We start from the raw sequence: 15,784 nt of genomic DNA, 5'->3' as shown, positions 1-15,784 counted from the left end.
AAAGTGTGCAAAGCAGGTACTGTTTTTGAGATTTGTTTTGTTTTTTATCCTATTCTGCCATGTGAGCCATGGATAAGACCTAAAAGGAAGTATGGAACCATTAGTGAGAACCATGAGAGACAACTAACAGTGATTACTAGTCACTTTACGATCTATGTACCGAAGCAACAGGGTGGTCCTGCAGATTTCATGCTGGCTCCACTGGGGAGGCCCTGCTGTTGATCTCTCTGAGTGAATTTCATAATAAGCATACCACCCACACTGGACCAGTGTGCTCAACACTGACCTAATGCCATCAGAATGACTTAGCTGCCCGCCATTAATGTCAAAATGTTTAATGGATAGAAGAGCTTTGCTGTATCAGAGGAGTTGGTCTTGTGTTTATATTATTCTGTGAAAGCTTATTATTTTGTTCTTCTTAAATCACTGACTGTATGTTCAGGGATATCAAGGTTTAACAATAGAAGACAGGCTTAATTCTGGTGGTGTCTGTCTGATGTGTCTTTAAACAGGTGGCTGAGTTAGGAAAATATGGTGGTTGTTTCAATGTGAGCCCCTATGATACAGCTCACCCTATTGACATAGATAGTGCTGAAGTCATTCAGATCAAAAGAAGCTGTTAGACAACCAATGACAACAACAATGAACAGTCCAAAAGAGTTCATAACAAATGGACAGGGTTCATTTATAGCAAAATTGTAGAATGCCCTCCAACCTGATATTATAGGCCCAAATGAGTGCTTTGAGGTTCAAGTGACTAAAAGACTGCCACCTTCCCCTCTGATGGTGTTTTATCTCTATAAGTGAACCTAGACTTTTGGTGACAGTTTTTTGTGTTCTCGGTAAGTGGACCAATACTGAGAAGCAAGTCTGATTTCCTCTGCCACTGGCATGTTGTGACAAACTCCAGTTATTGTGAGAGATACCAGGCACCCTGCCTTTCGTCTGTGCTTTTGTCAGCCTTTTCGAAGAGACTCCAGCTTAATTGTGTCTCAAGGTGAAAAGCCCACTGCCTCACAAAACCTTATAGACATTTTTGGACTCCTATCACTGAGATTTCTCCCCGTATGAACGATTTGTCACAGCAGTCTCTGGAGGCCTGATGGGGATCATCCTTTAGAAGGGTAAGAGACCATCCTGTGAAAAATAAGAGATAGAGGAGAGCTTGGGTTGGACATAGACTTAGGTAACTGTTAATGTCTTTTAGTTTTTTTTTTTTTCAGTTTTGTGCTTTTATGTCATTGGATTCAAGAAAAAAAATGTTTCACAAGACAGACTATTATCTCAGAATAGCAGATGAATACCCCTTCAGGAGAGCATCTGGTTTACCTCTTATCTGGATACTCCTTCAGATGGGAATGAATCAGCTGTTGTTGTGCTTTGTTAATGGTAATTAATTCCAGTTGTGCCTTAGGTCACCATTATGTCATCATGAATGCTGTGTATTTTTATAATATAAATTTACGGGTGCATGGCTACATTTTCTCTATGGTGCATCCCAATAAATTATGATACCCCACGATGTGCTCTGACTGATGATTTAATATGCAGGACTTATTTTATCTCAAAACCCTTCTGCTCTGTCTGTCTTCTCCTTTTATGAGGCTGTGCTGAGGTCCATAAACAAGACTTTGAGTCCCAGATCAGTCAGTAATGAAGGTGCCGGCTGGCTGCGTGGGCATCAGCAGTATCTGGGCCCCTCACTGTCCCACACAGATGATTCACATTCCTCCTGTTTGATAAATACTTGCTAAGCTCTGTGGCCAACGTGAGCTTTAAACTTCAATGCTGCCAATACATAGCCCAGAGAGACTAAGTCCAAGCTATTCTTTGTGGGTTTTTTTTTTTTGATGAGTCAGTATGTGGGCAAAATTAATTCTTTCATAAACAGTCATGATAGAAGAAAAGTTTGAAGATACTCCCTTCACGTTAACTCGTTCATCTTTTTAGTCTGCCTGCGCACAATGTTTTCACATATCTCGTTGTCAGTGCTTTGTTGATAACAGTTCAGTAAAGCCTCTGGTTTACCATTTTTTTAATATTACACTTAACTTGGCTGGCAAGTGTATGGCTGATTCAGTCAATTTCATGCTGTTCTATTGTCTAGATGAAGACTTTGCCCTGTTTGGACGGTATTGCACTTCCTCCAGGAGGATGTGTCACTCTGCAGTTCAGCAGCTGCAGCGTGATTTAATGTCTGGCCCAGAGACTGAGGGTCATGCCATGGGGTTTTATCTTAAACAGGTTCTGGTGAGTGTGTGTGTGTGTATATGTATGTGTGTGTGCATGTGTGTGCGTGCGTGTGTGTGTGTATCTATACTCCTATCAAGATATATCAGACTAGCAGGACTGGATCAAGACTTTATAGTAATAAAAAGATGTTCTTAAATATCTGCAAGCAGGTCACCAAAATTTTCAGCCTCTATACCAGAAAAAATATGGAAACGGGTAACAACTGTTACGTTAAAATGTAATCATTATGTTTATAGTTTGCTATAGTTATACAGAAAGATCAATTTATGCTCGACACTTGAGGATCCTGGAAGTTTCCTTTCATCACATTAACCACATCCTATATTTTCAAATCTCCAGGGCTCTCCAGAACATTTCATTGTTTTATAATTTGATTTTCTCTGTTGGATTTTTTGCTCCTCAAACAACACCTATTGATCCTCTGCTCTATTCTGCTGGATTCAAACAAAACCTAACACTTTTTTATTGATCCTCTGTTTGGTTCCTTGGAAAGAGATGTGTGGTTCAGACCTTTAGTGAACATGTCCTTCTTGAACCCCTAGCCTCACCCTGGATGCTCTAGAGATGCAAGCATTCACAGGAATAGTGGTTACCTCCAACTGAAATATCAGATGTAGACTAGGGACAAGGACCTTCTTGTGCAGGCTAGCAAATTAATAAATACATGATTATTATTCTCTATATGTACCTATTATACTGACAGGTTTAACCTGAAGCCTGAATAATATTGTAGATGTCCTAGATTTCCATAGTAAGAAGATATTATTCTATCACCATTAATTCTAATAATGACATTCGGTGACATCATGGTCAATTGCTTTCATTAATCTTGGGTGGTCTTCTGCCTCTGCTGAGATTTCTCATCACTGCAGAGGAATTGGCGTATTGGCCATGAGTGAGGATATCCTGTTAGTTCCAAGCAGTGCCATTGCCTTAGTTACAGTATGTGCACATCTAACATTCGTTTTGGCTCAGCCAAAAATGTTTTTCTCATCTCTATTTTTCCCCTTTGAATGAAAGGTACCCATTCTAATTCTGTTCCACTTATTTAGGCACATGGAAACAGACTGTGCTCAAAATTACCCAGCACTTTCACAAGGAGAGAGCATGTGATCATAACTGAACATTTTTTGAAATCTTTGATTGAAATGGAAATGTGATAACATAGGTAGAATGAAGACTTTCATGTGAATATTTTAAACTGCCTAAAGAATGTTTGTTTTTGTTCCATTCACAGCTACTTTTTTGAAGTGGAACCACCGGAGATAAAAACGCCATTTTCTTCAGCTGAGTGGAGAGCCATTTACAGGTACATATGGTATGATGGGTTTTAATAATTCTGGATTATACTCATCAATCAGTGGCGGCTGCAGGTCGTCAGTGTCATTAACATTGATTCACTTGGATGTCAGGTCATCCCAACATGAAAGTGTAACTACTCGTAATGCTGTCATATACAGTAATGCTAGCATTTATCCTCAGGCATGTTCTCATTGATTTAGTCCCTTTTTTCTCCACTGATTGATACTGTCATCATACTGTTTCAGTCCCATAGTATGATTTAGAACACTGTTTTTCCCTCAAGCCATTTCTTCTGAATAACCAGTACTGCTATGTCTGATGCTTTTTTTAAATCTTCTCAACACGATTATGGAAGTATAACAAAGGATTATTATTTTGAGACTCTGTTAACACTCTCCTGGCATTCCATTAGACATTTTGATTTTTCAGTTCGGTCTGAATGTAACTTTCTATCATGTGTGGTAGAAATAGAAAAATCATTTCAAAATCTCACAACCAGCATGTATATATGCATGTATATATACATATATGTTGTGCCATTGTATAAAAAAAGCAGTATCTCCCAGGTATTTTATTCCAAAGGTCAAAACAAGAGAGGGGAAGACTTCTGAGTGCTCGATTTGGTTATCAACCTTTCCTTTAGGATCAGCGGCTCTGGCTCATTCCAGACACTATCTCTAATGAGAAACAAACACTATTTTGTTATGTGTTTCCACATTTCTGCATTGCTTGAAATACTAATTGGACTCTCTGCACTTATTTGAAACAAGTTATTGTTTTCGTCAAATGTCAAATGCATTAATGCCTCAAGTTGCATAGTCTGTATTCATTTTGCAGGATATCTTGTGAAAGTATATTAGTTAAATTTGAAACAAACACAAACACACAAAAAGATACACATTTACACAAATCATGAAATAAAGTCACCAACAGATTGAAGTCCCAAGTAACATTGTGTTGTCATGCAATTCTCTGTCCATGTTATTGTTGCTGTTGAGGGCAGATGGTGCATGAACAGAGTGCCGAGTGTGAGAGTGTTGGCATCTTCACACCCTCCCACACCACCTCTCTCCAGCTGGGCTCTTGTTTTGGACTGCCTTTCTTTGTAAGCTAGATCCTTCAGCAATTTTTCTCAATCACAGCAAACCTGGAACAAAACAAGTCCATTTTAATTCTTCTTTTTTTTAAAAAACTAATTACCCTTGGCTAGTTGTTCTGCAGCTGAACACGAGCAGAAACAACACAGGGGCTTTCCTGACTCTGTGTTCTAGTGTGTTTCAGTTCTCCCGTGATTTTCTCCCGTGGCCCTGACAAGGCAGTACAGCATATCAACAGGTTATGAGAAAAAGTTACTGTGAGACTTTTTCCCTTAGCTTTTGCTTTTTAGTTGTTCTAACTCTTACTGACAGAAATTTCCTGCAAAACAAAGACCATGTTGACAGCTCTCAGACTTAATTTATTGCAGAGACAGCCTCACAGCCCCTGCAAGCAGAGTACATATAAAGTATCAGGGGTTCTGGATAACTTAAAAAGGAACCTTCTCTTTCCATTTTGTATCAAACTACCAAACTATCAAACTAAAGTTCACATAGTCGGCTAGTTTTCAGAAGCTGCCAGATGAGCATATTTCACTTAAGTTAAGTTTTTTTAAGTAACAGCCACTAGAGTGTAGTTAGTCTCCAAGACGGAGAGGCACTTTTCATCCCCGCTGTGGAATCAACAGGAAGCCTTTTCCTTCAGCTTCAGCTCTGGCTTTTTTATGTTCTAAATTTGCAAACATTTGGGACTGAGAAAATCACTGAAGTGCCAACATGTACAAAACAGTTTTCATTTGTGTCATGCACCGTGTACAGCAGATTTTGTCAATTTTGTGGGGGGTGTTTGACCACCTGAAGACTGTAACCATCTCTGATCAGACATGTACTGGGTGTTTGAGATGCCCATTCATTGTGATGAGTTAGACAACATGCTTTGAATGTGCACCTTAATGTCTGGTTAGAGATCTTCTCCAGTGATATAGTACTTTATGTCTTGGTAGGCACAAAGTTTTGCGGGTCATAACCTCTGAGATACACAACAGGTTCATAAGGTTGCCCTGTGCTCTGTGTGTAATCAATGCATGTACAAATGTATTTATTTTTTAACATGGACAAGATCTGTTTTGTTAAAGACTAAAAGGTTTTCTGTGCTTTGATGGATCAGTACTTCCCTCTAAAAGCGTGATTAATCTCTGCTTCTGTTGGGTGATTGTTGAAAGCTCATAGGGTTAGTGATGTTATCTTGAAGCATCGGTTGGGGGAGTATTTTGGGAGAAGTGGCTGCATGCAGCATATTATTAATCAGAGATTGATTGCCGGCCTGAGCTCTGTATTGATCTGTTCTTCCATCAGCAGTTAGTGTAGACTCGGGTGCCAGCACCGTTAGGTACAGAGCCCAAATGTCCTCCTCAATCACTGCCTGCTCTGTAATGCAGAGGCATGTCTGTGTTTAAAGGTCTCTGCTAATAAACTGGAAATGGAGGAGCTGCAAAAATAGCACTCTTTACATATATGAGGATTTTTGCTGAAAACACAAATGATACACTGTGTGGTCTCATGCGTTTTTTCCAACAAGAGAGCATATGCTTTTTTAATCAGCTCTCATGTGATAAATGAGACTCTTTTTCTTAAGAGATTAAAAGCTCAGATACACCCTATGCATTGTTCCTTTTTGTGCCTGCGCTGTTTAAGATGTAAATTCCTCTTCAGAATAGGATCCTTATCAGTGTGTCACTGTAGCCCACTCATCTACAGGATGGGCTTGCAGGAAGCCACAGACAAGGGGAACTCAGAACTCAGACAAGATAGCCTCTTAAGGGCTTTACTGCTGTCTGAAAATCTGTATGGCCAGTGAATTCACATTATGCACCTACTTAGCATTCAGGCCACTTCATACAGCATCTAGTGGGCTCACTCTCTGTAATTTGAGCCTCAAAAATGGACAATGCAGTCCTCTTGGGAACCCCTGTCCTCCACAGCTGTATTTATTTATTTTTCAGTGAAATATGAGTCTGACTAAATTAGAAGAGTAACTGCTTCTAAATTGAATATGAAAGGGGGGAAAAAACAATGTAATATTCATGGCATACCACAATGAACTATACAAGCTTTTTAAATGCAGCTCTGATCATCAAAGGAAGCAGCATCCTCCTCTGTGGTTGGGCTGGGCATAGGCTCAGACACTGGTACTGGTGAAGTTCAAATTAGTAGAATGTTAAAAACGATTTGAGGGAACAAAATCCTAGTAAATTGTACAAGGTTAATTTTGGGGTGTGTGATGTGCCTTTAATTTTCTTTTATGTGATGCGAGAATGGACAAAGAGTCACTGTTGGTGGCTCGTGGTTAATTTGTTTGGGGATAATAGTTATGTCATAGTCACATCCAGAGGCATGGATAGGTAAAAGGTGCACCATCTATATTCCAAATTCAGGTAGTACCCTTAAGATTTCCTTGGTAGGATAGAACAAACTATCTGGTCCATAGTTTGCAACAACTTTAAATACTTATTCCACTCTAACGTGATGCGTTTATTGTAAGTTGCTTTGGTTAAAAGCGTCTGCTAAATGCCAGATTGTAAATTGTAAATTGTAAAGTGTGCCAAATATAGTTCTAAGCTTTGAACTTTTTCCATGCCACTATTCTCTCTTTCCTCTGTATTTTTTCCCCAACAGAGATGAGACATTCCTCCTTTTAAAATAAATAAAAAAAGATTGAATAATGCATTTCCATGACTTGAAGTCAGCTTTTGATGTTGGCTTATTCAATTAAAATGACTGGAGGCACTGTTTATCCAACTAAAACCAATATTTCTGCCTTCGCTTTGAGCAAAGTTGATTGGAAGCTGACTAGATAAGAATGTTGAGGAACAGTGAGAAGAAATAATGCTTTTTGGGTCATATCCCATCATGGAATGTAGAGCAGTGGCCTAACAGTGTTTTCAATTCTACATACTGGTCAACTCTATTTTACCTTGAGTTGTGAGATACGGTGTCACTTCACCCTCTCTGTGTACTTTGTATCAACTATGAGCGATGCCTTGAGAGACCCACATAGACAGTTTATTTATTTTGAAACCTCTGTGTGATTTAAAAATATGATTATTTTGAGGTATTTGTCATAACAGTTTTCAATAGCTTTTCAGTGCTGACTGATATAGTCACAGGATCAGCTGAGGGAGTCCTGCTGAGATGTGGTTAAAGCTGAGATGAGTGGACTGAAGCATACTTCATCACTGTTACAAAATGAGGAACTGAAAACATTACATGTTTGAAGACTTTCCTGATTGTTCCATAGATCAGCAGAAACAAATGTTGATGGGTGCCCTTCACAAACTTGTCATATAGTAGCTTTTCATTGCCTGCGAGAATGTGATGAAGATGCTTCACCTCACTGGCTGCAGGAAGAGTAACAGTGAGCCAGTGGCTGCCGACTTTTGATCGATGAATCCAATGTTTTCCAAGGGCTGAGGGAAAACACTTCTTGTGTTCACTACATATCCCCACGGCAACTGTGACAAGTTGATGTATTCTGTCTAAAGCAGCGTGCTGTTGGATAATTTTTTTGAAGCTGGGTCAGGATTAATTATGAGTTTTTTTATTTATGGTTTCCTCATATAGTCCATCTTATTTTCCAGGAATGTTTTGAAGATTAAATAATAGTCACCTAGTTCAGAAGTCACCTTCAGTGCAGAAAAGAAGTAGATTTTGTACTGTTGTGTTATTAATGATAGGAATTACTGTAGACATTGCAGCCAAATTCCCCCCTTGCAAAATTAAGCAAAATCAAGCTAAGTAAAAAATATTCCACAAAGGACAATTTTGCAAACAAAGTGTTGAAAAGCATTAATTTGGAGTTTAATAATACTTAAAACAACCCCAGTAGTTGTTAATGAACTGTTTGGATAAGTTTTCTTAGGTCATGAAACCTTGACTAACATTTGAGATCTGTGAGCGTGGCCTTGAGTCAGGCCTGGCGTTAGAAAAGCTGAAAGCTTAATCAGTTCAGGCAGTTTCTCTCTCTCTCTCTCTGCCTCTCTCTTTCTCTCTCTCTCTGACACACACACACATACACACACGCACACACACATACACACGCGCACATACACCCACACTTGCCGGCAGACCCCCACGAATCTGCCGGATTAGCTCAACACAGTGGGGTTCCATAGAGTGCCACTCTCCCACTTAACAGAACACCTGACTGAGGTGCAGCATTTCCCAGGAAATGACTTTGGGTAAATCTGACCAGAGGCTTATTGAATTATGCCTGAACAGGTCCGTAAGAAGACAGGTGGAATTATTTGCAGCTATCTACTGTTGGGCCCCATGAAATTGTCCAGCTGCTCGGATCTATTTTTAAACTGAGAACGAGTTGCAGAGGGTTCTGGAGTTCTGTATGCTCCTGTTCCTGCTGTTCTGGCTTCATACAGACAGGAATTTGTGTCTCTTACTGACATTATGTGCACTGTGGTGCCACTCTGTCCCAGGCGTTTGTGAGCAGGCACTGGGAGAATCAGATTTACCTGTGGGATGTAAACTGTGAACCCAATGCACTAATGAACAGCCTCACTGTCATTATGCTAAACCTCTTCTAATAGCCTGTAATTACTTAGAATGCATTGTCAGCCACAGCTGAGGGACTTCCTGCCATTTCCTTTATTAAAGTAAATGAACCTAAACAGGAAAGGCCACACACAACAGCATACTATTGCACAGGTGAAAAGCAAAGTGCTGACAATGTGAGATTAAACATGTGTAGATTTAAAAGTGGTCATTGATCTTCAAGTGTTACCATCTTCCCAGAAGACTAACTAATGAGTTAAAACACTAATATGACTCTTTAGCATGTGCATGTTTTGTGTGAAGCTGCTCATATAACTTATGTTAAATATTTTTGAGTCAGGGCAATTCCAGTGACAGCAGGATCGGTCTGTAGCAGTGGGAGGACATGTTTATTCAGTCTGTTGAGATGTGCCTATGGTGTGAACAGGGCCAAATGTGTTTTGGGACCGGACTCCTGATAGTGTTCCTTTATCAGTCCAGCACAGTGAAGTCAACTATTAAATCTCTCCCCAAAAAATCACCACACATCCCTGTTGCCATCATAGCAGAGCATGTAAGATCTGAAGTCTTTTTGCTGAATTTTTCGTGTATCACTGAATATCTGCTATTGCACATATTCATATGTACATGTATTCTTCATTTTGTGGTTAATGAATGAAGAAATAGACAAATAGACAAAAAAGGCAGAGCTTTGCTTTGGAATTCAGTTTTAAGTTTGATCAGAACTGTGAGCCATAGCTGTATGAAGTGACTTGTAATATTTTGATTCGATATTATTTAACATGAAAGCTTGAGGTCATTTAATCAGCTCCAATTCAGACTGCATTTTTAAGTGAGGAAGTCAGAATGATCTCATCGGTTTTAATTAAATCAAGGGGGAAGAAAGGGCTCTGCTTTCTTTCTCTCTGTCCTCTTTCCCTGCTTTCCAAATCAGCCCCTCAGAAAGTGATAGAGCATCTCTACCTCCCTCTTTTTTCTTCCTGTGTGTGTATGCCTTCAGGGACAAGGGGAGACTTCAGCACAAGGCACTGCCATGGAGGGGGACTGTCTTAGCTGTATCAAGTACCTCATGTTCATTTTCAACTTCCTTATATTTGTAAGTATCCCTGACCCTTGTCTTCTTCTCATTCACCCAAGTCAGAGAAAATCTCTCGCACACACCAGAAAACAAGGTTTTCATTTGGCACACTCTGAATAACAGTTTGTCAGTTCTTCATGCTACATGAACCTTGCTCAGTTTGACCTGAGTGTGGGAGCATACTGATTCAAACTGCTCCCTTCTGCTCACGATGAGACCCATGGTCGTAATTCAAGTCCTTGGAGTTTGGAGTTGGGTTGAAATTGATCTCCTGTTTGCATAACACAGATTTGAAAGAACTGAGAACTGGAAGAGGAAACTGGGCAGGCAGGTCATTCTTTGCAAAAAAACAAGCAAACCGACACAAAAATAGAAACAGAAACAGCAACAAAAAACATATAGAGCTCAAAAGAGTGTTTGAAATAACCAGTAGGTCCCACTTTGTTACCGTCTGTAAATCACTTTTAGAATGTCGTATGTATGTTTGGCCAAATGATCTTGGTTTAGTCCTATGGCTTTCCTTTGTCGCTAAATAGAATTTCAGCTGCAGTCTTTTGAAATTCCTTTGACCTGACTAAAGTGGAAGTAAAATGATCAGTGCATGAACACAATACATGCATGTGCATGAAGTATTGCACAGCCTTGATGGCATCAAGATGATTTTTTCTGATGATAAAACTGATACAACTGTTAAATGCTTTTTTGCCTGATATAGTGACATCTTAGACATGTTTTCTTGTTTACCTTACTGTATAAAATCACGATTCTCTCAACATACTCAAAAGGCTGTATCTGTACTGTAGTATCCTTCTGTAATAAATATGTCCTCATTATTGTCTTTAAAATGCAGTAAATGTTGCATAAACTAATACTGATTTTATGTTGACTGCAACACCTTTAAAATATATCCATCTTTCTGTGGCTATATTTGTGATGCTGTATGGACTCAAATGCATCATTACCTTGGTGATCCATATGAGGAAAGAAGTAGCTATATCCAGTGGCCAAAATACAAAGTAATAGAAACCTGCTCATTCTCTGTTAGTCAGCCACTGCAGATGTCTGTATGAGTCTGTTATGTTTTTGCTAGATTTTCATGAACACCTTTAATTTTGTGCAGTTATTAATTTGTGAGTGAGTACTGTGAATGTCTTGCCTTACGTAACATTTGACGCATAGCATACAGAGCTGTCAAGTCATAAATGTCTCTTTTCATAGCTTGGTGGTGCTTTCCTGCTGGGAATAGGTATCTGGGTGCTGGTGGATCCCACAGGTTTCAGGGAGATTGTGGCAGCCAACCCACTGCTCTTCACGGGGGTCTATGTTATCCTGGTCATGGGAGGCATGCTGTTTCTCCTGGGATTCCTGGGCTGCTGCGGAGCCATACGGGAAAACAAATGTCTGCTGCTCTTTGTGAGTTAATTACAGTAATCACAGGTCTAAAGTGTGAGGCAAATTCCTATCTGTGTGTTGATCATATGCCATTACAGAGCCACTGAAAGGCTACTTATTGGATCTTGGTCTGTTCACCAGATTATAATAATGCTAGAATGTGTTGTAATGACAGCCATAGTGTGCGTCCAGAATTTGTCAGTTGTAGCCATAAATCTGATTAAAACCTCTTTTCCTCCTGCTCTTTTTGTCCCATCCCCACGCCACCTTCCTAATTTCTCCACAGTTCTTCATGCTTATTCTGATTATATTCCTGGCAGAGTTGGCAGCTGCCATTTTGGCCTTCATATTTCGGGACCATGTGAGTGTATTTATTATTTGTCAGATCGAAAATGTTACTCTTCGAAATTTGTTTGGAATTGCTTTGCTCACTTTTATTTCATGCTTCAACAGCTCACCAGAGATTACTTCACCCAGGAATTGAAAAGGCGCTATCAAGGCCATAACAACACTGATGTCTTCACTTCCACATGGAACGCCATCATGTCCACGGTATGCTCACTTACAGTTTGTTGTGATGATGTACATTTATTAACAATATTTGTCAACGCAGTACGCCCAGAACCCAGTTCCATGTATTTTAGTGCTTTCATGTTGATCTGCAAATGATGACGCTCATATACTTTTCAATGAACAGAGGAGTGGTGTTTAAAAGACCTGCTACACATTTTAACACGCACACGATTCACTCCTTTCTCTACAGTTTGACTGCTGTGGGGTGAACAGCCCTGAGGACTTTGATGAAAGCCTCTTTAGACGAATCTACCCCCACAAAATGGTCCCTGAAATCTGTTGCCTGAGGAACGATCTGTTGCCTAGAGATGGAGTCTACGTGAGCAAGGATGAGTGTCTCAAGGGCAACATGTTGTACCGTTACAATAAGGTCAGCAGCCCCTACTTGGAGAGTTAGCAAAACGGAATGACATACATTACCGGCTACAGAGTAATACACAGCACTATGAGAACAGTTACCATGGAAATTCAAATAGCCAGGAATAAACAATAGTAAGATTAGTATGACATACCATTCATCACCTCTATTATGTAATGGTAAATAAGTAACACTTAGAAATGGGCTATGCAGAGCGACTTCTGTGGGTATGTGGATAAATAGTGAAGTACCAGTTGAAGACACTGGGCTGTTCCATAAAGACATCTTTTATTCTCTCCTTACAGGGCTGTTACACAGCAGTAGTGGACTCTTTTGAGACATACATCTACATGGCTGGAGCACTTGCCATTGTGGTGCTGACAATTGAAGTATGATTTTGGTTCTTTTGCTATTACAAACATCACTAATGATAAGTCACTTTTGATTAAAAAAAATAGCAATTTGCCAAAATTGCTTACACAACAAATAGATTTTATACTTGTCTAACTTTGATACAGTTTAAAAAATAACTATGGCATGATACATCATTAGACATGAGTGACAGAGGATCAGGGAACTACTCAGTATCTGCACGAATGATTCAGTCTAAAAGGACGGGTCAAATAATGACAGAAACACAGTTTTGCTCATGTGGTATGAATTATAGAAACCTCCCATGGCTCTCAGGTCAACAATGAATTTTCTCAGTATTGTTACAGATTTACATTGAACATTTTGCTGTATGTGCTTTTGGAATAGATCTGTTTAATCATGTCTCAAGATTAAATGCATTGTAGTGTAGTGCCACCTCCTGGACCAGTCATTGCAGTGGCATACCTTTACGCAACATTTTTAGTATTACGATTTTGTAATGGTGTCGTGATTTTATTAAAATGTGTCACGTAATTACATATATATATATATATATATATATATATATATATATATAAAGTAATCCTTTCTATTTTTTATAAATTGTTGGCTCATTATTTGACTCATCTGTAACACATTTCTGTGTCTTTTCCCTTCATAGCTCTTTGCCATGGTGTTTGCAATGTGCTTGTTCAGAGGAATCCAGTGAAACAGTAATGTTCAATGGAGGAATGGGACATTTGAAAAGAGAAAAAAATGATGAAAAAATGTGAACAAATGTAAAAACCTGTACATTTGTCATCTTCATGCGGTTGAATGGAGATCAACAATGACCAACAATCAGCAACAATGACCAACAATCAGCAATGACACTGACCTGTACTTCACAGCTGGAACTTTGAAGTGCTGGATTCGATGCAAAATAAACAAATTACAGCAACAGTGAAACAAAGTTAATACATTTCATTCCTTAAAGGCAGCATACACTGCCATCCTTTAGGAGGGAAAGGGAAGAAGTTCTTGCACTGACATTTGGATAAATATTTATAAAGGAAAATTAAATAACTTGTACAAACATATAGTACATGTTTAAAGAGGTGGTTCACCCTTTGCAACATTTTGGCCCATTATAATGTTTACCTCCTTGTACTGAAATCATCAATGTGACTTTTCTGATATGTGATTTCAATAGACCAGTATTATCATTGTATTCTATTGTTTGCATTTTGAAGTTCAATAAGTATATAATTGCACAACCACCATTAATGGTTTAGTAAATCTGGGTAGTTTGGAGTGCATGTCACTCATGAGGGAAACTGGGTGTTTTTGATGGAGAACATAGAAAACTAAATTACCAAGAGATTGATAAATAAAACTGTCTTGGATCCTAGCATGCACCTGGGTAACTTGTAACAACAAGTCCATAAGTGAACTTCTTCTTCAGGTATGCCCCTTATCTCCTGTTCTTTGTTCTTTAATCTAAACAGAGCCATGCTTGGTCAAAATTCAAAGTGTGTGTGTGTGTGTGTGTGTGTGTGTGTTTGCGTGCGTGTGTGTATGTGTGTGTGCACGTGTGCGTGTGCATGTGTACATGTGTGTATATTTTTGTGTGAGTGCATATATATATTTTTTGTTTGTTTGTTTGTTTCTCTCAAAGGCCAATATCTTGTACAGTTAATTGTAATGTGATGTGTATTGCACCAGTGAACATTTTGATATTAAAATGTGTTGTAAGTGTTTGTATTGGTATATCTAGTACCTGTAAATGAACCAGATTGATACTAAAAATAAGATGTTGGTGTGCTATTTTCATTTTTAACACCTGCACTTTTAACATACTGTTATGTCTGCATATTTTGTTTTCATTATGTGTAACCAATATTATGTATAGTATTTGTAGACATGTTCATAAATGACAAACATATGGAACACTGTCGTCTATTGCGATACATTAAATTAAACTGGATGAAGGCTATTAGATTACTATTCAGATGTCATGCTGAAACGCAAAAGACTGCAAGCACAAGTCTTGATGCAGGACACTGATTCTAGGTATCTTAAGTGTTTAGTTTATAGATTAAAAAATGGCCATTGTTCTGTTAATTTCAGAGTGTCTGGAATGACCCTCAGATATTGAAATCATGAAATTACTTTATGCATTTCAAAAGAATATTAACTGACAATCAACAAAATTAGACATATTTTCATTATGCTTTTCTATGTTAAAGCAAACAGCTTTATATTAGGCCATTGAAAGTGATCTAAAATAACAAACATTACCAACTCAAATGTGTAGCTTTTGTGATTTTATCCATTTTGTACATATAATATCCAGCAGAATAAGTGATTTCATGGACCGGTAAGCTATGCATTACAGATAATCCTCAGCTGTCCTCCATTGTTTCTACATATTTTTCCTTTTAGATTTGGAGGAATTTGGATTGAGAAAAAAAACACTGAATTAAATTTAATAGATTTAATTCATTTTTAGTTACTAAATTACTTCCGTTGGTGAGAAGGCATAGCATTTTAAGAAAACAATACTCAATAGTCAAATACTCAGTACATTTGTATAGCACCACAGAATAGCAAACATTCTACAAGTACTTTATGTTAAGAAATGAACATTTGCATCCACCACAAAGTAACCACTGGCTTATATGAGATGATGCATAAACTCAGTAATTCATTCTACTCCCCCCGGACTGTAAGACCATAAAGAAAAAGAATAAGATAAGTGAAGCACAACAATAAAGTGATTTGTGAGGTAACATTGACTACATTGATAATACATTTTTAAATGATATTAAACCATAAGTAAGCTCAATCACATGTAAACTTTTAGACATGGCTGTC

General features: G+C 38.5%; 1 protein-coding gene across 1 annotated transcript; it reads left to right on the top strand.

Moving 5' to 3' along the window:
• The first annotated feature begins 10,161 nt into the window (after window positions 1–10,161).
• Window positions 10,162–13,637, top strand: tspan18a (tetraspanin 18a). The gene is made up of 7 exons (XM_030766752.1): window positions 10,162–10,251; window positions 11,452–11,646; window positions 11,912–11,986; window positions 12,079–12,177; window positions 12,389–12,568; window positions 12,862–12,945; window positions 13,590–13,637. The coding sequence occupies exons 1-7, from the start codon at window positions 10,189–10,191 to the stop codon at window positions 13,635–13,637; spliced, it is 744 nt and encodes a 247-aa protein (XP_030622612.1). The 5' UTR covers window positions 10,162–10,188.
• The last annotated feature ends 2,147 nt before the right edge of the window (window positions 13,638–15,784 follow it).

This window comes from Chanos chanos, chromosome 2, assembly GCF_902362185.1.
Source record: "Chanos chanos chromosome 2, fChaCha1.1, whole genome shotgun sequence".
NCBI lineage: Eukaryota > Metazoa > Chordata > Actinopteri > Gonorynchiformes > Chanidae > Chanos > Chanos chanos.
Note: the sequence above shows the minus strand (reverse complement) of the source record. Positions and strands in the feature narration are given on the sequence as shown.